The sequence below is a fragment of the Apostichopus japonicus genome, chromosome 20, assembly GCF_037975245.1.
Source record: "Apostichopus japonicus isolate 1M-3 chromosome 20, ASM3797524v1, whole genome shotgun sequence".
Lineage (NCBI taxonomy): Eukaryota > Metazoa > Echinodermata > Holothuroidea > Aspidochirotida > Stichopodidae > Apostichopus > Apostichopus japonicus.
In genome coordinates this window covers 24,269,965-24,295,650 of record NC_092580.1, presented here as the reverse complement: position 1 = coordinate 24,295,650, position 25,686 = coordinate 24,269,965, and the positions used below count along the sequence as shown (strand labels likewise).

At 36.5% G+C, this 25,686-nt stretch overlaps 1 protein-coding gene across 2 annotated transcripts; it reads left to right on the top strand.

Annotated features, from left to right (window-relative positions):
* The first annotated feature begins 1,038 nt into the window (after positions 1-1,038).
* Positions 1,039-25,686, top strand: LOC139961825 (uncharacterized). Of its 2 annotated transcripts, none has more exons than XM_071961367.1 (12): positions 1,039-1,195; positions 1,295-1,408; positions 2,501-2,605; positions 5,034-5,470; positions 7,207-7,447; positions 9,976-10,058; positions 10,989-11,263; positions 13,676-13,928; positions 14,966-15,093; positions 16,098-16,971; positions 17,657-17,885; positions 18,478-25,686. In XM_071961367.1, the coding sequence occupies exons 1-12, from the start codon at positions 1,105-1,107 to the stop codon at positions 18,951-18,953; spliced, it is 3,306 nt and encodes a 1,101-aa protein (XP_071817468.1). In that variant the 5' UTR covers positions 1,039-1,104; the 3' UTR covers positions 18,954-25,686. The 2 variants fall into 2 exon arrangements, with proteins under 2 accessions (XP_071817468.1, XP_071817469.1); XM_071961368.1 differs by having other exon boundaries at positions 1,058-1,195; positions 1,301-1,408.

Genomic DNA, 25,686 nt, shown 5'->3' with positions numbered 1-25,686 from the left:
TTTTGAGGACCCCCAAATCCTCCTACACGGGGTCGTTCTCAATGATTGATCTCTGTTCCGTCCATAAAGGTTAAGGTCCTACCTAAATCAGTTCGGGGATTTTTTTTTTAATTTATTATTCTTTATTATCACAATCTTGAGTTGAGAGCTACTTATCTAGACCTAAACTATAGTCTCAATATGTCCCAGAATGCATCATTAGACGTCTAATCTGTTGATTTCAAGATTCAGGTCTACCAAAATCATTTATACCCTTCCCCAGGTTTAGTCGCCTGATCACATTTCATTTGAAACAGTTCTATTCAGAAATATTCAAAACTTTAAAAATAAAATAAAATTTGTCGTTTAAATGTAATTAATATATGATAGGGTGTTGTGTCGACGAAATGTTAAAAACCACATGGAACCGGTTTATTAATGAGTACCATTACTCGAACATGATACTTCATTGATGAAATAAACATAATAACCTTTTATTTAAAGTGATTGCAATCTCATTTTCGGAGTAGCCTATATGCTTGTTAAGTTTGGGGATTTGCTGACCAAGCTATGAAGCATGTATAAATTGAACAAAAAAGTTAACTGCATAGCATAAACAGTTTCTGTATGTAGTTCTCAAATATGCGTCTCATATATTTAACAGACAGCTAACCTTGGCTGTGGTGATTGGTTTAAAAAATGGAGAAAGATTCGCAAAAGGGTGGATATGAATAAGGGACGGGAGAGTCCTTGTTAAAACCTGAAGGATACGGGTGCAATAAAAAAAAAAGCCGTGGAAGGTTTCACAACCGAGGTAACCGACGAAATGGGGACACTGATTTGGTAAATGCGACTGTAAGAAAACTTGGATGGCAAAATCATACAGTCAGCATTTTTGACGCTTTGCTACAATTTTAAGCTTTTCATAGCTTGTCTTTCTTAAGATTGATGCAATTTGTACTTTTTAATCCCTATGGTAACCAAGGAATAGGGAACCCCCTTACCAAAAGATTACGTTTATTGGTGTTCGTGCACGGCAGAAGAACCGAGCTGACTTTGATGTGACGTCACTTACGTTGTCTGACGGGATAGGTGTATCATGAATTCACCAAGTTAGAATGGAAAATGGCGAGCTCCGAAAATAGCAGCCCCTCGAAGTTCTTGGGGAAGCCATGGTCCGTGTGGGCTACTTATGCATTAAGCCAATCAACGAAAGGTAATCATCATATTCTTATCTCAGTATTCGTAACCTTAATACTTCCACTTAATGTCGATATAATCAAATTATCACAATTTGTTTGTCTTGAATTGACAGTTACAGATCCCGTTGAAATCTCACATGCAGAATTGGGGAACCGAAGTCTCGATTCGAACTCATCACCCCTTCCAAATGAAGATGACGCCAATGTCATGAAACTCAAAATTGAGGGTATCCTTTTATGAAATGCAGAAAATGAGACATCTCCCCATATTTGTCCATATTTCACCTAAATTGCAGTCTTCACAGTTGCCAGAAGGAAGACGTGAATACATACAATGTAACCTATGTGTTATATCATACTGTTTGTTGCTTGGTGTTAGGCTGAATGGGCCTAGGCTATGCTACGCGCAAATTCCACACACTGCACCATCACATATGAAGTTGGCCTAACGTTTGTGTACGCAGTGCAAATTTTAGCAATATAGACCCATGCCTAAGCCTTTTCAAATTGTTGCTTGTTAGAAGATGTGGTTTTATTGTAGCATTCTTGCTCAGTAACTTTCAATGCTATCCTGTTAGTAAGCAGGCTTACTGCACTTTTAAGCGAAAACATGATCAATAATAATATTGTTTATAGTGTTGTTGCCAATACAAAAATGTTACAAGCAATTATTTTATCTACCATGTTGATAGTGTAGAAGTGATATACAAATGTGACAATGTTCAGTACCTTATTTAATAATGTTTGGGTTTTTATGGTGTGAAATTTGACTAATTGAAGAGAGCCACAAGCAGTGAAATAAGATGCTATGAAACTTAAGTTCTTTGCAGGACTTTATATGCTAGGATTGCTTTAAATCCCTTGCACAAACAGTGTTTGGTTTATGAGATGCATTCAGATAAAATTTGGAGCTGTTTATTTTATGAAATTCAACGAAATTGTTTCTTTGCATTGATGATATTTGGTTCACTAGGCATTTTAGTTTGCTGTGAATTTCTATAGAAGTTTATTATATTTATTTATTATTAGTATTGTGAGTCTAAATTTAAAATCAGTGCAATGTCCTTTCTTTTGTGTCGTTTTTGGCTGTGCAATTAAACATGAGAACGCTGATCTGTGTTAACATGTGAATATTAAAAACGTGTCAAATTATATTTTATTTGGGATTGTTCATGATATATATGCATTTCCTCCATGAACTTATGTAAAGCTGAAGAGGGGAATATATTCTCGTCTGAAGTACGCTACATAGGTCAATGTAATTTTTCAAATGTAACTTACAAAATATATATTATAAATATTAACTTACAAACTTACAGACAAACCAATGTTTGGTATATGTCCCATGAGGGACGAGTGCTACCTTGTGTTCTGTGCCAATTGTGAGCAATATATCAAATCACAGGCAATGACGAAGCATTATCGTAAGTACCATGTTATGTTTTATCACAAGTTAGAGTTCTCTTTTTTTTTACTTGCTGTTTTTGAAGGCAAGTAACCACTTTTAAGGCATTTTCCAGTTGGTCGTCCATAAGACAACATGTACTTATATAGTAATTTACAAGTCACATAAATTTCAAAAAAATGCAGTTTCAAATAAAACCATTAAAGTTGCTCTGCAAACAAGTTGTGTGTTTTCAGAATGTTGTAGTTCACTACCAAATTTTCACACTTGTAAAAACATGGAAACTCTCCAACTGAAGTACTGTAGTTGGTTGGAATAAACTTGCTAACTGTTGGAAAGCTATCATAGACAACATTAGCACAACTTTAAGTGAAGAGAAAAGAACACACACCTTTGTTTGTCTCATAACCAAGAGAATCAGCAAAAAGGAAAACTTACCCATTCAATCAAAAAGTAATGTAAACATACCAAAAACCAGGTGCGTAGCCAAGGGGGGGGGCAAAGGGTGCAGCCGCCCCCCCCCCCTCTTGAGCATATTTTTAAATTTTTTTTTTAATGTTTTTATGATATCGCTAGTATTTTCAAAAGAGAAAATGCTAAGATGCAACTTACAAGGCCTGGGAAGTGCCATTTCCAGCGATCTGGGAGGCATTTTCAGCTAAAATTTTCTTGTACGCTTCACGCCAACCATGGTGGCGCTACGCTTAGATAGTTTGCAATGCCGAATCTACAGTTTCGCCCCTCTCTTGGCAAATTCCTGGCTACGCGCCTGCCAAAAACACATCACTAAAGTAATACAGGCTCAACCCCCAACACACCCCACCTCTGAAGCTACCCAAATCTTTTCTCATTCTTAGAAGTGACATATTTAACTCTTAGAGGTGACAAAAATTGCCTTGGTAAAAATAGTTGACAGTGCTCTTTCAGTGATTTGATTAGCTCATAATCCCTTACTATTTGTCTACAGACATTCTTACATCTTCTGCACTCACTGAACACGACAGTTTATGTCGACTTTGACATCTGGTAACATTACTTTCTACTGTGTAGGCCTACCATGACATAAGGCTGTATTGTCACATTTTTCCAATCCAACTGTTTTAGAGAACTGCTCTCAGAGATTATCATGTAATATCGCGGCCATCATGTTCACCGCAAATGTTATCAGTTTGGAAAATTAGTGTTTACAATTCATCTGGAAAATTGTCCTACAGAGTGATACTTATTGAATGATTCGATAATTATGTTCAGCCTCTATGCATGAAAATGAAATACAAAGAGATCTGCTCTAAAAGGGACTATAGATCCAGAAATGGGATAATATAAATTGCAGCTGATAAATATAACCGTGCAACAGGTTGTTCCATCAAATTTACTCTAGTTATTCTGAATACTTAATTGCCTAGACACCTTTTCATACACCTTTTCTATGCATGAAAAGGAAATACAAAGAGATCTGCTCTAAAAGGGACTATTGATCCAGAAATCAGAATGAAAAAGAAAGAAATGAAAAAGAAATGCAAAAGAAAGAAAAAAGGTTTGGTAAAGCAGCAGGAATAATGGAATTCTTAAGGCAAAAACTTCAAAAGTTGGAGAAAGTAAAACAAACTTTAGCAATACATTAAAATTTGTGGAGTACAAAAATTGTTGGTAGTGGGTTAAATGCTGAAGAACTCGCTAATTATCCAGCTCTTTGCCATTGACTGTCAAGTTTAACAAACTGAATGAGAATCGCTGAAAAAAAAAAAATCCAGCTGATAAATATAACTGTGCAACAGGTTGTTCCATCAGATAACTCTGTAGTAATTACTGATTGTGTTTTTATTCTGAATATTTCATCACCAAGACACCTTTCATACAAAAAAGTGTATAAACGACAACAAGGAAGTCGGGACACATTCAAAAGTTAATTTAATTTTTATATATGAAAAAGAAAAAATACTTGAGCTAATAAACTATTGGAATAAACTTGAATTTTTTCCCATTCTTACAAGACTAGTGATTACAAGTAGTATGACAAATAACTTGGTAATAGAGTAAAAATATCAGAAATGAATGGAATGAGTATAGATGTGCTAAGTTTCATATATTTCCCCTCCCTCCCCCCCCCCCACCCAATTTGGTATTGGCTAAAGTTTTACCTCTGACTATGTGCCAATAGACAACTACCCTGTGTAAAATGTCTTCCATATGTACCTAGAGATTATTCTTCATTCTGGTAACTTGCCCTTTCCCACAGATAATCATACCCGGTAGATATTAGCTAAAAAAAAACTATTTGAGAAAATGATGAGTTTACACATGGATGAATACAGTGGATGTATTGTTGTTGAGGTTGAATTTGTATATTTTACAAAATTCCAAAGTTTATCAAATCATATAAATTCTACACATCCATCAGTTAAAGCTTCATTCTCATGTTTCTTTCCATCCTTCTTTTCTGTCAGAACTTCGTCATGGGCGGCCACCAGACAGAAGTCCCGAGCCAGACTTCTCGTCAGTACAGTTTCCATACGTAGCTGATCACATCCCATCACATTCAAGTATGCCTAGCAGTGATAGTGCAACTATTCAGTCGTGTGCACCCTTACACAGAAGGAGCACGCCTCCATTGGAGAGATTACACTCCCAGGAAGAAGTCACCAAAGTCCCTGCACCACCTGAAATAAGAACAGAGTCTGATTCAACGCCGAAACACAGAAAGCACCAAATGGCGAAACCTGAACCGCAACTGGACGAGGAAACCATCCCTGCAATAGCCAGTATTGAGCAAGATGCCCCAGTGACACTAACCAATGAACAGACCACCTATGTGGTACCTCATGTGGTGGCACCTTCTCCTCAGTTGTCTTCTAAAAGTGGCAATATTACAGATCCATATCAGGTAACATTTATTCAAGAATTTTTTATCTTGGCACTGTAATGTCTCATGAAAATATCGGATGAAATTGCATCATTTAAAAAACAATTTTCTAAATCTGTCTAGATGTTAAAGTGTATTTTAACATGATTTGTACTTTGGTGTCATTTTACAAAGCCAGATTGGTCCATCACTGTTTGTTTTGTTTTATTCGGTGACAAAATCTTAGGGAAGGGAGTGGGAGGGGGGGTATAGTGGCCATGCCACTGTTTGATTATGTTATTCAATGCATGTGGTGTGCGTAAAACATAACATTACTTCTTTCTTTCTTAATATAAAATATATATATATATATATATATATATTAAAATAAAGAAAGATATATCAATGTATCAATATATATATAAATATATATATACTAGGTTATTATGTTATGTTATAATTTTGTGACTACACAGTTGAACATGTTTGGTTCCATTCTTTGCTGACAAAATGATCAGTTTCTTGATAATTTTCATTTTAACATAATCTGATTTTGCAGTTCACCAAATTCAAATAGGAACTGTGAAAGTAGTAAAAAAAACTGCAGAACTTTGGCAGTGAAAACATAAAGCAATGTAATTCAATTTGCAAGGCACAAAAGTTACTGTATAAGATTTTAACCTCAATAAGTCACTAATTAAGGATAGTACAATTGCCCCCCCCCCCCCCCGCCTCTTTTGATTGAGAGTTGTCCAGTTATGAGTGAGTACTACCTGTCTTGGTCAGAATGAAACCGCAGTTTATAATTTAACACAATGCAAAGCATAGCATTACAATATCAGAAGTGTTGTTGGGTCTTTCCATAACTTAGAGATCTAATTTGTGTCAGTTTTGGTATCCTATTTATATTTTTAGTCAGCAACACACATAGTGTGTAATTATATTTATATCTGTTTTATGCAAACTTAGCTTAGATAGCTCTTATATAAAATCCCATTTTTACTGTCAGATTTAAAGGTCAACATAGTTTTCAATGGTTCTACATGACACCCAAATAATGGGATGTCGATAATGTTTAAGAATCACTCCCATGGGGGACTTACTGCGCTACAATATCTCTCAAATGAATAATCATGTAATTGATCAGAAAACGATTGAATTGAATACTTTTCTCTGTTTGGTGTGAAACAACATGTATAAAATCTATTTGGAAAGTGGATGTTGAATGTTGTTGTGACAATAAACTTGACAATCAGGTATAGTTTAGATTTGATTATGTCTGATATAATTATGCTGGTTAAGTTATTTATGTTTGTTGCCGTGATTAAAATTATTTAAAGAATGTAATAACCCATTATTTGTTGAATTGATAAGAATAACTTTACCAGTATTTTGTATTGTGGATGCCAGAAGCAAAATCCCAGTAATGGGTATTGCAATTTTGGAGTTCTTCTTGTATAAGAAAAAGATAAATCAAATTAAAAAGCAAAACATGTTTACATTCATATGGGTCGCTTGGGACATCCCCAAACATATGTGACATCATTTTGGAAGGCATATTGCTAAACCTCTTGTTTTTGTGCGCAGAGAATCAAAATTCAATGTATTTCATGTGTATGAAAAACATCCGGGCCAGGTTTAGGGAGATACTGTTACAATTCTCGACATGTAAATATATACGTAGATAGAGATGTATGTTTTATTTTCTATTTATTTTATCCAAGTTTTTTTTTCCTTCATTTTATCCATGTTTTTCATGTCATCCATTTGATCCACAGGTCAGTAGTGGAGGGAAGTCTCCATTGAATCATATGCTGCCAATGGTCAAACAAGAGAGCGTCTCTCCTTCACCGTACCATCGGAAGGAGCCTTCCCCTTCTGGTGCTTCACATATATCAGAGAAGGACTCCAAAAAGTCAATCACACCACCAAATGCTTCAAAACCGAAGAAACCGGCGAGTAAGAAACGTTCACGTAAAAGTAGCGGCATCAAGAATGAGAAAAATATACCTTGTAAAGGTAAGTCTGATGAGTTTGGTCTACTACGACTTACTACGGGTTTGTCAGAATATGAGATGTTTCTGTACCATTCTACCGTTTGGCTCATAACCATTTAAATTGAGATATATATCCAAAATATGACAACATAGTGTTCGTAGAACTCAGTTTCTAAATTATCATTCTGGCTAATAGAAAGATGTCTCCAGAATTCCATAAACGAGAGTAATCTGTAAGGAATATTTTTTGGACAACAAAACAAGTTTGAAAAGTAAATTGTTGGCTAGGAAGAAGGCCTGTATGAGAAGGACAAAACCATGAATGCAAACATTCTTTAGTCTGTACGCTCCCCTCATGCTCCTTGGGTGCTTTCAGTGCAAGCCGGTGTTCGTGAAAATAGGTGGCAGAGATGTTCATTCACAAGCGTTCACTTTAAGCAAGAGAGATACTTTTTCCTCATTTGCATCATGTGATGGGGAAATGTATCTTTTTCATTCATGGTTTTGGGTTCAAGGTGCAGGTATTAAGTAACAATCAGTTTGGAGATGTGTTAAGAGCACAAGTAGAATTTTGTAATACATGCCACATATATTTTTAGCAAATCCTTCGAGGACTTGTAGTAAAATTGAACATTTATGACAATTGAGAAGCATACTTAGAGAAATTAGATTTCAAAGCCTTGAGACTGCTGGGAATTGGCTTAAGATATTCAGTATCTATTGGTTAGTAAAAGATTCTGACATTTTGCTTCTGGTAATTACAATTCCATGAAATTGTAACCATATATAATTTGACAAACATGAAAACCTTAGAACTCATGAAAACCTTAGAACTCTTTAAACAGTGATAAATTGACAGTTAATGTATGCTGTATATAGCATTGACAAGTTAAATGACAAATTTCATGTTGAGGCAATTATGCATAGCTAGGGTAAATGAAACAACTTGGATGGACCAGCCGGTAAAGCAAATTGTTGAGTTTGGTCACCTCAACCATGACAAATCGTAATCCATTCGTTAAACACCAATTTTGTGCTTAGAACAGAGTAAAAGAGAACAATAAACATTGCATGTTACTAAGTTAAAAAATGGTTTGTTTCCTGAGTAAGTATTAAAATAACTCAGCAATGTTGAGCTCTCAAGATATCCCATTGTAAATAAGTATGCTGACTTCCTCTTTTCTGAATAACCACTAAGCGTAAGAGAAAAGCAGGAAAAAAATCCTATTGACAAGCTGCTTATCTACTGCAAAAACCATGTTTAAGTATATGCATAAATGTAAGAGAGTGATTGAAGAATGTCAGGCCCTTTGTTGTTATGTTTAATTCAGTTAATGTCTTGAAGTGATTATATTACTTCTGCATGCTATAGTGGTAGTGATATTAAGTCTTCCCTTTTGTAGCTACTGGCTTTACATTGCATTTAGGAGGATACTATAAACATATATGATAATTTATCCAAATGCCCATGGGGAACACTACTTGGTTGTTGATGTTTGTATTGTTATGGTAAAAAATGTAAAAAAAAAAATTTACATCAATATTGCTATAACAATTGTAACTAAAAAGTTCCTAGCTTATGAGTTAGTTTTACAAAATGGAAAGTTTAAAACGTTTCATGATATTGTCAATTATTGACTGGGTTCATCTGATTCCTGTTGGTAGCCTGACAAGTTCTTTGGTCATCAGGTTTGGCAGGCAAACTATAGCAATAAGGGTACCCAGGCCTGGTGCATAGGATGTGTCGAGCCCTGAAATTGCAAGCTTTCAGACAGATCATCACAATTTGATGGTTTGTGTCGTATTATCTGATAAAAAGAAAATAATCTCAGCTTGTCAGTCTAGTATCCTTCAAAGTCAATGTAGCTTTTATGTATTTGAGGTTCTTTCTTTTAAACTGTTCATCCAAGAATATCAATTACCCCCTCCTACACCCCTTACATTCATCTTCCATGTCTCAACTAAAATTAAAATGTTATCTTATCTTATTGAACTTTTGGCAACATTTTCAGATCGACAGTTTGATGCCAATTGCCCCTCCCACAACCCTTACCTTTTTCTTCCCTATCTCAACTAAAATAGATTGTAAGGTAATCCTATCATACTTTTGGCAACTGGTCAGATCAACAGTTTGATGCAAATACCCCCTCCCACCCCCTTACCTTTGTCTTCCCTATCTCAACTAAAATAGATTGTAATGTAATCCTATTGTACTTTAGGCAATTGTTCAGATCAGCAGTTTGATGCCAATACCCCTCCCACACATCTAACCTTTATCTTCCCAATCTCAACTTAAGTTAAGATGTAATATATACTTATTGTACTTTGTTCAGATCAGCAGTTTGATGCCAATACCCCATCCCAAACCCAAAAACTTTCGTCTTCCCTATCTCAACTACAGTTAAGTTGTAATATATACTTATTGTACTTTGTTCAGATTAGCAGTTTAATGCCAATACCCCCCTCCTGCACTCCTTACCTTCGTTTTACCTATCTCAACTACAGTTAAGTTGTAATGTATTGTTATTGTGCTTCTGAAAACATTTTCAGATCGTCAGTTTGATGCGAATAAACACTGCGGTGTATGGAGTGATGACACAAAAAGACCATGTACTCGCTCTCTAACATGCAAGGTATGTGACCATTAATGTGTACATGAACAAAACTAAAAGGGAAAACATTTTCTTATGTTGTTTAGTGCATATCATAGAAGGTACATTCAATAATCTGGACAAGTAAATGTCATATCTCCAGTTGGTACTTGCTACATAACTTGCTTTTAATCATTTTCATCTCACTGAATCAGCCACACCCAGGGAGTAGTTTAATATTCACATTTTCACAATTTTTCGCTTTGTATGATTTTTATTTCTCAAAACATACTTCAGTTACTATGATTCTCTGTGCACAGACAAATGTAATACATCTTTGCATTTGCTACACAAAATTTGAACAATAAATTATTCCCCGCTGTGCCATCCCAGAAAAATTATCCTCTAGAACTATTACCCTTTCAGAATAGATGAATAACACCTTTCTATTCATATTTAGTAAATCACAAGCCATCTCTTTATGGTACAGTTATGTCCAGTGGAAGGTTTCTTACATATTAATATGATCAACGTTAATATTTTGTTTTGTCATCATGTTGTATAACTATTTTACCGTGTGCCTGCTGTTGTTGTTTTTTTCACCTATTTAGGGACAAAAGTCTACGTTTACATGTATTCTCCTTGACTCAATATCAATAAAAAAAGAATCTTCAGTATTTCCTGTCTTGGATCAGATCCAATTGCTCATTATTTGGTGAGTGTCATATTAGACCTAAATTTCTATTTGACACATCTCCTCTTTCATAAAAATGAAACAATAACACAACAATCACAGCAATTTGTGTCACCGTCCTTTTGCAACGTAACATAAAAATGTTTTGATCATTTAGCTTTAGAGGATTGGAAGGAACAATACCTTACATACCGTGGATAAAGTAATAGATCATTTGATGGTTTCAAAAACTGAATAAAAAAAGAATTTTTTTTTTCTCCCCCTGTCTCCTTGAACAGACCCACTCCCTCTCGTTACGGAGAGCGGTCAAAGGTCGCAGGGCTTCCTTTGATGAGATTCTAGCCGCTCATAAGAAGATTTCTGATGCAGAGAGAGCAGCCAAGTTGGCTGGGCAGCAACGAGATTCCAAGACAAACTTTTCTACGTCTCCGAAACAGGCAAGCATTCAGTCATCGGTGAAGAGCGAGACATTACAGAGACACAAGTCCAACCAGTCTTCTGGTCTTGCACAACCAAAGTCCAGCGTGGTACTTAATTCCTCTGTGCCACAAAAGTAAGTCATATCTGAATTGATATCATCCTGCCAGAGGCTTCTGACACCTCATTTCTCTGTCCGAACGGAAAGTAGAGAAAATTTTGTGATGGAGGTGTCTTTCTTAGGCCGTGAATGAGCTGTCAGGTTGGCAAGAACGATGGCTTGATGTTTTGTTGCGAGCATGTTCTTCAGTGGCAGACTTTCCACGCAATATTTTTCGTTATAAATCTTGAGTTTGACAGTGAAGCACCTAGAAAATTGTGTTTCTTTCAGGAGATGTAACATGATAAGTAAGAGTGTTGCCTCTCATGTTACTTCAAAGGTCTTTTATATGTGAGAAAATAAAGGAAGCTCACTAAGTATATAATTCTCGGCTGGCTCTACATCTAGTTGATTATACTAATACAGTCAAGATACTCCTTTATGTCGGGCATTTGATCTTGTTATTTTCCTAGTTTGTAAAGGCAAAAATAACTTGTTGAGATATCACTATTCATGTTGTGTATTCTTGAAAGCATAAATTCTTTATGCTGAATTATCCCTGAAGAGATGTCTCAAAGCACTTCACTCAAGGAAGTCAAAATGGATTGTTATAATATGGTATATTGTTTTGCTTGTTATCACGAAGATGTCCAGGTTGTTTACCATGCCGATTTTGAACCAATTTCTGCCATTGAAGGAAACACTCTAGCTTTCTAGCTTCATTGTAGCTAAATTGAATGCTTGAGATCCATGCGTTATGTTCTTTCACATTTTAACATTACTTGGCAGAGATGTGTTATAATGAAAATACTACTACCATTTCCTTGATAAATTGCTGTGTATCATTTATGGTTACAGAACTCTCTTGAAATATACTGCTGCACCGTTAACAGCTTGTTTACCAAAATAAAATAAAACTATTAGCAAACTGCATATCCACTAGAGAGCCTGTGAAAGAGAATGTGTAAAAATAAGTTGGCCTGACGTTTCGATCCGAGCAGGATCTTCTTCAGAGGCTAAATGACAAGTAACAGTAACAGAAGGCACAAAAACATGCACAGAAAACAGACAGGTTAATGAGCATGGTGAACACAAAGAGATAGATGTAAGGGGATTAGTAGACAAGGGATGGAGAGAAGAAAGAAAGAAACACAAAGAACAGCTTGTTTAATCAGTGAGATACTCATTTGCAATCTATGTCACATGGTTATTTTTACAAATCCCCCAAAAATGACAATCTAAAACCTGTTTTGTTTGTCTTGTGCCTTGTTTCCTTGTCATAAAAAAAAAAAAACTATAGGCAACCAGAAAGTTACTTGAACTATTGTAAAGCAGAATTGATAGTCGTAAAAATATCTCTAGGCTGTTAGGAAATGGCAAATCCTGTAATAACTAGGTCACTACAGTAGCTGCACTCAGTCCATTTTTCCATCAAATAGTGAAAGTCACAAATGAAATTTGTTTCTAGATGTTATTTACTACTACCATGAAAGGTGTCCATGTATCGAAAATGTTGACGATCGAATCATATTCATTAATTTTTGCTCAGTAAAATTAATTTGGTAAACTGATTTAGGAGAAGGGATTACTGTGATCCATTGCTGTCTTATTTTAAGTAAAACTTGGTAGATTTGGCAAAATTTCTGCTCAAAAGATTTCTTAAGATGCCAAGGTTGTAGTCTAAGTTGTGTTCAGTCGGTGCTTATAATGTTAACAAAATGCTTATAACTCTTTATTGTTCGCCTTTGAGGTTTAAGAATATGGTATTGCTTAATTGTATCATGCATTTTCGCAAATTGTCACTTAATGCGTATGTACTGTTAGCAAGAAGGGACATTTTATAATGCTATAACCACTCTATACTGTACTCTCAGATAATGCTTCAAAGCACTCTTACTGATAGAATGAACAGTTCCAAACTTTTATCTAGCACAAATATTTCATACTGCTCATACTGTCAGTACAAGTGCTTAATAGCAAGTCATGAAAAGTACCAATATAATACTGGGTGCCTCTGTCTTTAAAATTTATGAATGAAAATGATTGATGAGACTGTACTTTCACTGTACTCTTCATTTACCTTTCAAGACTCCCAGATCAATATTTCACAGTAAAAGTAATTTTTTCCATCGCAACTGCTTCCAACTTTAGACTGTGACTCACGTCACTCGATAAGCCCTATTTCTGATTCCCGAAACTGATAAAATGACAATTCAGTCAGATATTTAGTATTCAGGAAATCAACCAGATTCATATTCAGTTTGACAGCATCCTGTAGCTGACACGTAAAAACACGATGATGCCGTTAATGTGTAAACTGGAAACATAATAATGATTTGTTTTGATTCACATGCATGATAAAGTGTTTCATGCATGACTTCCTTTACCTAAATTGTCAATGAAGTTTCTGATACATACAAGTTTGTTCTTTTTTTTTGTTTTTCGCAGGAGGTCTCACAACGGTGCAACTCGCCATTCAAACTCAACGTCTGCTGCTACAGTCAGAGTCGGTGCTTCCTCAGTGAGTCATAGGTCAGGTGAGATGTCACCATTGTCACATTCACAAACTACCAAAGTCCCAGCGGTCCTCAAAAGTCCACCGTCAGAAGGGCCTCTGGTGAAAGGAGAGGCTGATACCCATGGCTCAAATGCACACAACCACACAGAGCAGCTGCACGCAGGTCACCCTTTACCATCCACCGTGAGTACACAACACTCCCCTCTGTAGGGTCAAACGAGGGAGGGGGCTGGTGTGGAGGGCGGAGGCACAACAAAACTATTTGATAGCCAGCCATTGGCTGATAAGCCATTTCGATCATTTTGTTACTTTCTGTAAAGAAGTATCTAGCATACTACATGCCAGATTTTTTCATTCATTATGCATTATGCAAGCAGGTTTTGTTGGTTGGTGGGCATTTCAACAACTCTTCAGCGAATAACTTTTTTTTAAATACGATATTTAATGGGCAAACTTAAGATTGTCTTTTTTACTAATTAATGATTCAAGTTGGTTCCAAAATAATTGTTATGCAAGCACACTTCATACAAGTGTAAATCGTATGTAAAACTGCATCTTGACAAATTATGTTGCATATGTTATTGATACGTATCAATTGAAAGATTTTTCCAATGCACTGTAATTGCTTCTTTGAAGTGATATTGTTACTTGAAACCACCTCATTTTCTGTCTAGTTCTCCAATAAACATATTGGACATACATATGTGTTTGAACCTAGACGAATAATGCAAGAACTCATTATGTTTTTCTGTTATTTCAAGGATCTAATTTGTTCTTTATCGTAACTTTGGAGTTACTAGAAACTATTGATATGATTATTTTAGACTTATGTTTATATACCTTCTCTCAATAGGAGCAACTTAGACAAATAATCACTTTCAGTATTGCTGTTATTCCTGCAGTGTTAAAAGTAGGTAACAGGAAATGATGCAAACTGGTTTCCACATTCGGTGATCATTTATGAAATGGTTTTTCCTCAATTAGAAACAAAATCTGTAAGATTTCTTGGCACGGCAATTTCGGTAGCCTTATAAATCAGCTTTGTCAAAATGTTTCTCACCTTAAAGTTCTCGTTATTAATTAACTATAAAATTAATGTATTTGTCTTCAAAAATTTAATAGTACTGATACAAAGAATTAGTGCCCTTCAAGTGGGCTTGTCCTGGCAATGTTGTCGTCTATAAATCCACTTTCCAATACCGATTCTACTCACTCTCCAGATGTGTACGTTCGGTGCTAAGACCGCTGGAGATGGACGCCACGTGTTCAGTCGAAGGATGGCACCGTTAAGAAAAGCATTTTTACGTTTACTCGAACAACAACTTAATCCGCAGGCTGCTTCAACAAAGTAAGAAAATTAATGTTGGTTTTACTTTTGCATACATTGTTAGTGTGTATGTGTGTGTGTTTTGTGGAATTATTCAAACCCATGTGCATTTACTAGGATTAATTCCATCCTTGACCTTTGACAGAAAATTTCCAAGGGAGGAAGAGGGTTGAGGAAGTGGTAGGGGAGGGGGGGGGGCAGAGGGAGAGAGAGATATGTATTCCTTTTTACTTTTGAGTCATAGGCATGATTAGTGCACAGTAGTGCAATATATGAGTTTGACTGCATCAATATCTCTATCCACTATTTGTATCGCTACAGATCTTGAAATAATCCTTGAACTTAAGCTAGCATGTGTGCAGGTGGTTTGGTATCAAATGCAATGAGTCAGTGCTTCTGTTTTCATATTCCTGTGAAAACTACTTTTGTTCAATGGAGTCCTGAAGTCAACTCGATGTTGTTTTTTCCAATACCAGTTTTCATGTATTGAGATTTGCTAGGCTGAAAGTTACCTTGTTGACATCATAATTTTTTGTAAAATGATATTGGAATAGCAAAGAATTTTTCTTTGGGGGAGGGGGAATAGAAAGCTATTCAAACAGTTACAACAGAAACATTAACTTAACTAACCAACACAATTTGGGGGGTGTAGTGAGGGAGGGTTGGGGGTTGAGGTATTGCTAGAAGGATAAGGAATTATTGGGGGCGCTATTCAGTACCACAACACATACAATAACCTTGACTGAAGATGTTTACGTGGAAATAACTACAGATACCCACAAATTGACCAGAACAAATGTTATTTGCTAAGCCAGATTTTTTCACCACACAAAGGCTCAGGAATTTTGTAAGTATGGAAATTTCTAATTTACTCTCAACCCGTAGCATTTTAGCCAACAGAAAAAATGTGAAAAACTGAGAGACATGAAAGAAGTGTATTTCCTTCAAGCAGATGCAAGTAAAATGTTATAATTTCTTTTGGAATATCTTGTTATCATCACTAAATATATCTCTCTGATTCTTAGAAAACAAAGTCGTTCGCAAGAACAGAAGCATTCAGCAAAACTCTCCAGACAATCAAGTGCCCCAGCCAGTTCAAAGTTGGTGGCCAATAGTAATATATCTCAACTCAGGACAGTGGATGACAGCGATTTACTGTCATCGGCTGGTAGTATATCGGACAATATATTCAGGGGAACGAAGAGCCTGAAACGGCCTGCCCCGGATACGAAAGCAAATACCAGCAGTAAAGCTCAAAAGGTCAATCAAACCAACTGTATGCCACAGCTGCAGAAGAGCAAAGTACGCAGGAAAAGTGTGACAAAAATCAGTAAAATGACCCAAAATATCACAGCCGCCAACAGTACCTCCTCATCATCTTCGTCGTCGTCGGCACCCGCCGCGGTCACTGTCACGCCGAACGTCGTATCGGTGGTGCCGAGCAACGGTTTCCAAGCGATCGACCTCTCGCAGGGTCTTTACAGCATCGATGCCACCTCTGAAATACCGCTCAGCATGTTGAAAAATCTACGCTTTGTAGTCACAAACATTGACACCAACGCCAATGGAGGACAGAATGCCTCGCAGGGCGGTGTCGCAGTGCCTATATTGAGCACAGTCGGCAGTACTCAGCTTGTTATAGGTAACGTGGGCGGGACAGTGGTACCCCACGACGGTAAAATGAACATCAAATCGAGACCAAAACACACGGTCGGCACAAAAGTAGCCTTGGAGAAACAAGCCGAGAGATCCCATAGACCGAGCGGCCAGTCGCAGCATGTGATTGTACCCAATCAGTATCTCATCAGTGCAACCGAAAGCAATACTACTGTGGACAAGAGTGCAGGACAGTCAATAATTATACCCTCAACTACTGCATCTGGTCAAGTGTACAGACAGGTTTGTGAAATTTCAGTTTTGAATACATCTGACAGGTAATTATGTAATACTTGACTGCAGCAGGGCTTATTTTTTCTTTCTTTCTTTCTTTTCGGTTGCCAGACCTTTTTGGGAAATTCTTATGAAAGTTTACGATTGGCGCTGTATGAAATTGTTTGCAAAAGTAACTTATTTTAACAGAGTGAAAATGATATGTTAAGATCCAGTGGCATTCCTCTCTTAAACTGATACACATTACATTAAAGTTAAAGCAGAGTAGTTTAATTGAGATTCTGCAGTGTTGCTTCACGAGTTCATTCATTTCTATCAACCATTTTGTTATGGTCCTTGTAACAATTATCATCAAAAATTTTCAGCATATCATGAACACTTATTATTATGATTATTATTTTTTTTTTTTTTCGGCAAAAGTTGCATTTTTTATAAGTGGCAGGTTATGATATGCAACAACCTTGTACTCAAACTTGTTTCCAAATATTGATAAAATTTGAACTTCCAGTTTTAACAGCTCAGCTCAGATACTGGCAACCAATGTATTCTGGACCTCTAATTTGTTTTGCTTTGTATAGAAAGTTATCATTTCTTAAGTGCCAGGTTGTTAAGCGCATAGAAAATTCATAACTTCTAATCCTTCCTTTTCTCAATCTTTTCCTTTCGTTACATTCTTTTTCTTTTCTTTTTGCAGAATTCTTCAAGCGCTCAGGTTTCTTCTTCTCTTCCCAACGGTATTATCTCCAACTCTAGCCAGGTCTATACCCTTAAGTCTCTTCCTACGTCTATGGCAATGAACTGCATACAAGGCAGTGAGAAGAGCCCTAGTCGCAGCAGTACGCCTTCACCTTGCGCTAACTCCACCGAACCCTCTCCGGTCGGACTCCACTCACATTACACCTCAGGGATACAAAGCCAAAGTGGTAAGAGACTTAAAAATACTCATCATAAATTCAACATCATTCATCATCATGAGTGAAATTAGAAAAACTGAAGGATTTGAACCAGTGATATTACCAGTATTAGAAATCCTGTCCTCTGCGGACTGGATTATCCAGGCCTAAGTCTGTGGCATTTCTTATGGAACCATTTGTTAAGCTACCTATGCTAGTCAGGAGCCAAAGTAACCGTATATTTGCATATATTTGCATATGAAAGTGGCAATCAACCAGCTCAGATCCAGCTCAAAAAATTTCATTGTTCTTTCCAAGATGTGTGTATGACTTTCAGTAGTTCTTGTGAATTTATTTACATGAACACATCTTGTAAAGCTTAAAGGCACTTATATCCTCTTTCTGTAATTGCACTTGCTGGAATTTATTTTTTTGTGTTTGTGTGTGTGTACCTGAAACTGAACCTGAAATTATCCTTTGTTTAAATTTGCATATAGCAGGGAAGGCTCTGACAGTGGCATTGTCTTGTTTCTAACGAAACAGGAATTGGTAAACAACTTTGTTTACATACTCCAACTCAAACGCCTTCCTCCCTGATGTCGATGCTTTCTTTCCCTTCCAGCAAAGAACAGTTCTTCCAAAGCTGTAAACAACTCTCAGAAACCTATCTCTAAGAAGCCTTCAGGAGTGGCCTTGCAAGCAGCCCCCAACGTCACCGCCACTGCGACCCAGCTGCCTATTCAGCTGCAACCGTTGCAGTTCCACCAGACCACCCAACTCTCCCAACAGATCATGGCAAACTTAATCGCCACCGACGCCCAGGGTAAGCCAGTCCCTATTCTCTCAGCAAACCAGCACCTCCTCCCATCACTCTCCTTCCAGAGTGGACAGTCTCAGGTCGTCCAGGGGATGATGACCTTGGCCGGCGACGAGGGCAAGGGTGCACAAACTACCCCCTTGCTACAGCAACAACCAGCCTTGGCCCTCTCCATACCCCAACAGGGGACTAATCCACCAGTGAGGTTACAGGGGCCTGGTTTATCCTCTACTGGAGGGCAGTCGCAGAGCGTTTTGTCCTCCAGCTCAGAGGTTAGATAAAAACGAAGGATCCTGGCTAAACATGCGACTAACCATTCCAAATGTAAGGCTGTTTCTTTTTCTAGTCTTCTTTCCTTTTTTTTGTCGTTGTCGAAAGTACGAGAATGATAAGGTGTCATGAATATTTAAGTGATGACGTTTTGGCCACACCATTGTGTATCACGCTTATGCAAGAATTTGTTGCATCAAAAAAACGTCTGCTGACATTTTGGTGCCAGTGTCTGTGACCGTGTGGACACTCTACAATACTTAATACAGCCTTTCGGCTGCATAGTTATTTTTGTTAATTTTTTTAAGCATTTTGATAGTTAAGAATTATCCTCTACATATTATTTGTTTCGTGACATCGATACCGAACATTTAATCAATGTGCGTGAGTGCTCGCAATGTTCTCTGGAATTGAGTTGTTTTCTGTCTGCATTTGCATTGAAACATAAAACTTAGAATAGCCTGTAGGTTTTGGGATCTTTACAAACATAACATAGTGTGACTGTTCAGCAATATTTCCGCTGTGTAACCTCTCCAGGGCTGTTGAAAGCCGGGTTGGGTCCAGGGTCCAGCTGTCTCCAGGTCCTCCATTTAGAAGTCTTCATAAAATTAATGGTACGTTACAACATGCATAATTTGTTTTCTTTCTCCCCTACTTCCCTGGGAGCCCCTCATTGACCCCAGGCTCTGGAACTGTAGCCCTCTCCCTCACCCTTCTCCTCAGAGTTACCTCACTCCAATTGATCTGTTTACCACAGATCCATTGATGCACAACAACCTGCTTTGAATTGTTTTAAAATATAAGCCCTGGTTGTCACAAGATTAGTTATATTTGATAACTATTTTTTAGTTTAATAGTGACATATTTGGAAGAATGTGGTCTATATGGAATGTTAGATTCAGAGGGAGAAACTCTTTGTCTTCAATATCGACTAAGTTTCAACTCAGAATTGCTAGACATTAACAGCTGAATATGATTATTTTAAGCAGCACTAAGATGTCAGTCGTATTGCCTGGTAAATTTGCATATGTGCAATTATTTCCATTGGTTCTCATTTTCTAAGGAGCAATGGAAAATCAGTCATATGTAAAGTTTCCCCCTTTGTTTAGGCTGTATTGTGTGTATGGGGGGGGGGGGGGAGGAGCAGGCGGTGGAGGTAGTTATTTTAATTTATTTTTTGGGTTGATTGAACTTAGTATTATCTATTGGTGACAGTCACTTGACCTATGTAATGCATGATGTGAATCTACACTGTTGTAAATGCATACGACCACATTTTCATAACTGTTATGGAAATAGCCATGAAGCTGTATGTGAATTACAGTCTCAGGACCACACTAGACCATTTAATTAACTAATCTCAATTATTTTACAATACTTTGTAAGTAATTGTAAGTTGAGCCACCCTCGAGTATGAACTGGTCGTAGTCTGTTAGCCACAATTCAACACTCAGTTGTCAGGAGTTACTCTACTGTGATATCGAGTGAATCAGTCACTGCCTCTAATCTTCCTGACTCAATAGTAGATGGAGTATGTTTCATTATGTACTGTCACAGTGTATTCTTGAAATCTAAACCAATCTCCATAACTTTTAAACAGTCTGCATGATAGGCTACTCAGATGCTGACCCTAACCACTGGAGATGGCCACTGTGTACCCCTCAACGTTAGCTCTGTAACGACAGAAAAATTGTGGGAGTGTCTTTTATTTATAACCTATTTGGCTCTTGGTATCTCATGTAGCGGGTTTGATTTCCTTCTTGTAAAAGTGCCTCCAATACCATTTCAGTTTGTATTAGTTGCTAAGCAGGAATTTTTGCACAAGTTTTTTTTTTTTTTACAGTGCATATTCAAGAGTTACTGTAAAAGCAAGTGAACTTTCATCTAATGAAAAGTCTCAAGTGTGGTTTGCCTTAAGACTTAAGTTTGATATCCTGAATATTTATTAATAGCATTTAACTCTTGGTGTGAGTAAACACTCGATTGGTTGTGCCTTGATCAAGTACATGTAGAGAAGGAAATTGCCAGAGTAATTTTTGAAGATGGACTTGAAACAAGTCAAAATGTTTCACAGAGAAATTTTAAATGGCAGTATTTTTATTTTCAATTCCTGGTCACAATTTTGGGAGGACATTTTGGGTTAGAAGCAAAAGAAGTTATGCACATTTATGTATAAAATATGTATTCATCATAATAATCACAGATAGATTGAAAATAAGGTCGTGAAATTGAACAATTGGAGAAAATTTTAGACAAAGATATTTAAGTGAGAGTTTGAGAATCAAACAAAATGAATTTGCAATGCAAGTAAAATGTCAGGTATTTCAAATATTTCTCTTGCAAATCTAAAACAAGTGTTGTTTTAGTTCATATTAGGAAAAGGGGGGAGGGGAAAATGTGGTGGGAGAAGTGTAATGCACAAGAATGACTGAATCTGTTTGGACAAAAAGTTGTGTGCGAGGGTTACATGTATTATTACAATGAAACCCAGCTGGTTTTCATCATTTATTCACTTGTAGGTTTATCATGAATAAAATATGGCAGCTATGCTGCTTGACGGTAAGCTGTAACATTCAAAGAGTTATTTCTGTGACCAAACTAAACGATCAGAATTAAAAATGTCAGTAAATTTTCTGCATCTCTATGTCAAAACAACATCCTTGTAACATTTTGTATGGTAAAGATATCAAGTTTCTAAGTTTGGTTGTATTTTCTGAATACATCTGGCAACAGTAAAGCATATGATGTCATAACAGCAATTTAGTTGAAATAATAATCAACTCACTTATTCAGTGAGGAAAATACTGGTTACCTTTTGATGACATTCTTAATGCAGAGACCATTAACAGCTAAGCAAACATTCCAAATCTAGCAGGTTTCAAGGAAAGATCAATGAAAAGATTTTAATTGGTAAGTCAAGCTTTTGAAGAGCATTTGCTGTTGTGACATCAGATACCACCCACTGTGATCTACTCTAGGAAAGAATGGAGGGTTAAGCCAGTCAAAATGGGTTCTATTCATTCAACCGTATCTTGAGTTAGGAATAAGAAATTGAGATGGGGCCTTCAACTAACAGTGTGGAATATTTTTCTTTACTCTAAAGGCCTCACGTAGTCTGTCACCCAGAATATCCCTCTTAAGTATCGAAGTTAGGAAGTTGTGCTCGTATTTTGACAGTCACTTCTCCCCATGAATGAATGAACAAAATGTAGGTAGAGATGCTTAATCAATGCTCGGTAGTGTTGCTGTACACTGTTAAGCCATATGGTATCAACTAAGGCCGAATAATTTTGAGAAAATAATATGTGAAACACAGCAAGTGCAATTTATTTGACAGTAATTGATGAGTTAAACACGGTCATGGTTTGATACATCAAGATAGAAAAAGTATAACTTTGAGAGCACACTAGCAAAATTCCAGGTTGGAAAGTTCACCATTCAGTTCACATAGGAAGAGTATAGCACTGTGGCCAGTGGTGCAGTAAGGAGTATCTTGGATGTGGTGCAGATATTGGCCCCTAAATGAGAGTCCGGAATTCACCCAAGCCCAACCGAGCACACCATAATTTGGTATGCAGGAAGATGGCTTTCAGGGATAACAGAATATGTGCAGTTTTTTGTCATTTGATATTAATAATATCTTCTTCTCTTTTTTTAGTTTCTATGGTTATTTACAAATCATAATTGTATTTAAATTAAGAAATGAATAATTGCAATTTATTATAAAGCAATTGGTATGATACTATTCAGTAACGTCTTGTCTGTATATTTTGCTATTGGGAGTAGTATATATAGACGGGGCAGAGATTAGGCAGAGGCGACAGTAAGTCTGTATTTGATAAAAAAAGAGCAAGGATGATGAAAAATGATTGCTCGTAAGAATGAACCAAGTTGGTTGTTATAAATGCTGCCATCCTTTGAATAAGGTTAGAATATTTTCACTTCAAGTAAAGAGATATTCTGAAAGATATGTTCATATTATTCAGCTGTATAACTTTCTTCTTTATTTTATTTTGGGAAATTTGTAAGAAGTTCATCCATAGTATATATTTGCTTTATTTACTTCCATGGAGCCGAAAGCAATTCAAAAAGAACATTAGTGTTTCAAATCCTAAATTCAAACAGTGTGTGCTGTTGTGTAGGTAGGGTTAACAAATTTGAGCAGTACCTTGAAACACTTGCATGAAACCCCCCTTCACGTATAGTGCCTAAGTGTGAAACATTTCCCATAAGCCGAACAGTGCAAAAAATTTCAATTATAGATCCTCTATTTAAAAATTGTTTGCTAATCTTGAGATTGATAACTTATGGTTTCTTTCGCAATCTCCTTCTCACCCTCTGGCTATAACCTTTCGTTCAGCGTTGGAAAATTGTTGAACTTATACATTGTATTGTAATGTTGGTTTCTCTCAGTAGACAGATGTTTTGATCTGCAAGATGCTTCTTCCCTGTGGTGACATCAAGATGAGGGGGGGCATTTCCATCCTCCCCCATCATGATGCCTACCCCTAGTCCTCCCCCTTGTTAGCTGACTTTCCCAGTGATGTTCAACTATGTCCCCCCCCCCCTTCCCCCTTTTCCCACCCATTCAAGAGGCTGTTTCTGCAGTCTGCACCATAACATTTTCTCATTCATTTCATATTTTCTGTTTCTAAAAAACACAGTAAGCTTTAAAAACCACAGTACTTAAACTCTTTCCATAAATTACAATGACTCTTCAGACTGACTAAATCCCCCCCTCCCCCCTTAAATTTGTAACATTACTGTATCAAGCTTTTGTGGTATTTATGCCTTGCACTTGTATAAAGTTCTGTCTTACATGTAAGAACACTTTTCCTCCATTCATATGAATCTGTATCAAAGTTTTCTAGTTTCCACTAACGTTTTTGCAAGTGAAAGCTGGAAACAAATTGTCAGAATCTCGTTTACTTTCAAGATAGGGTTTGCTTTGAGATAATAAACCAAGTTACAAGTGTCAGTGCATACATGGTCAAGGTATAAACCAAATTTGCTCTGAGGATGTTCGTAAACCATGCTGACATGCTGCGAGTATTTTTGGACTTTGATACATACTTTTGGCTTCACTGTTCAAACTGTCAAAATGATAACCCACATAGCCAAAGTGTGTGCTATTTATGTTATTATATTTGGTTATGTGGGAAGCACAAGCTATTGTAGGGTTATGTCTGCCAACAAGAATATTTCAAATTTGTCAACGGGATTAATTTTAGGTGGATGTAAGTATTGACAGTTTCTCAGACAGAAATGATGAAATTTCCAGGATGTCGTAATAGATATGTGACATCAAACTTTGAATATTCATAGAGGCAAAAGTGTTTACCTTTTCCATTTTTTTTATTTGCGTGTACTTAAGGAATTTCCATGGTTGTATACGATGCTTTTGTGGAACTTCACATTTTATCATTTTACCTACATGAACTAAAAGATAACAATGAAGCAACACTATTTCATCTGATTGACAAAGATGCTGTTTTGATGTTTAATGTTCTACAGAACTGAGGTAAAGGTAAATCATAGTTATCGGAGTTGTTGATGGCAGAGAAATATCGGTTTGCATTTTGGTAACCAATATGCATTAATAATCTAAAAAACTTTCCAATTCTCTGTACATAATTCAAGTATTGAACAAAACATTGTCAATGTTATTGCTCAGCCTATTTTAATTTAGGCCCTAAAGATATTCTTAGATTGGATGAAGATGTCTTGTTTTCTTGATTTGATGAATCTCATTTTTTGATTTCAAACTTTTCCTCAGATTGAGAATTCAAATTGATCTCACTTTGAAACCCACTTTCCCCCACACAGTAAATAGAAAGTGTTGTTAAAGGTTGTAGGTTGTTATCAGCCCAAAATTAAGGTATGCCAAAAATATAGCTGCTATAGATGGTAGATCTTCAAATTAATCAGAGACATTGAGCAGTGTGCAATGAGATAATTTAATAACCATGTGGTAATGCCCTTAGGTGGCAATATAAGAAAGCTGTAATTTGGACCATGGGTGACCAGTTTGGGCTTCACAAGAAATATTTGGGGGCAATATTTAAGGCTGTTAAAAGCCTTGCTTTTGTATGGATCCATGGCAGCTCAAAAAATGTTTGATTTTGTTATTAAAATGTTGCTCAGCATTGGGTCATGAACTGTTGGCCCTGTCAAAGTTTTGTACCAGAAGTTTTCAAGATACCTAGGGCAATTGGAATTGACACTTAAAAAGATGTTTTGAGTGGGGCATTTCAGGACAATTAAATATTTATTTATTCAATGATGATAATTTGCCATGTCATAATATGAAAATCATTGCAGTTTTCCATTATGCAGAGTGTAATAAGATTATTATCATGCAGTATGATGATTGTATAAAATTAATAGATAATAGGTATTTGAATAATTCATCATCCATTACAACGTGAAGAAGGAACAGCAAATATGGGTGGCAGGTTGTACTATAAGAAAACATGTACCAATGACTCGTTGAGTACTGGGAGTTGCGAGTGACTCACGAGCACAACTCCACAGAGACAAGTGTACTGTGACAAAAAAAAAAGTGTACATTCTGTACAGTACAGAAAATTATGTTTTTTGTGTAAAATCATAGTAATATGCAAAATAGATTATAAACTGATATATCTTTCATTTTGTGTACTGTTTATGTACAGAACAAGGTTTTTTGCAAACTTGCCTAATAAATTATCGAGATAGACGAAAAATACACAGTGAAAAATATAA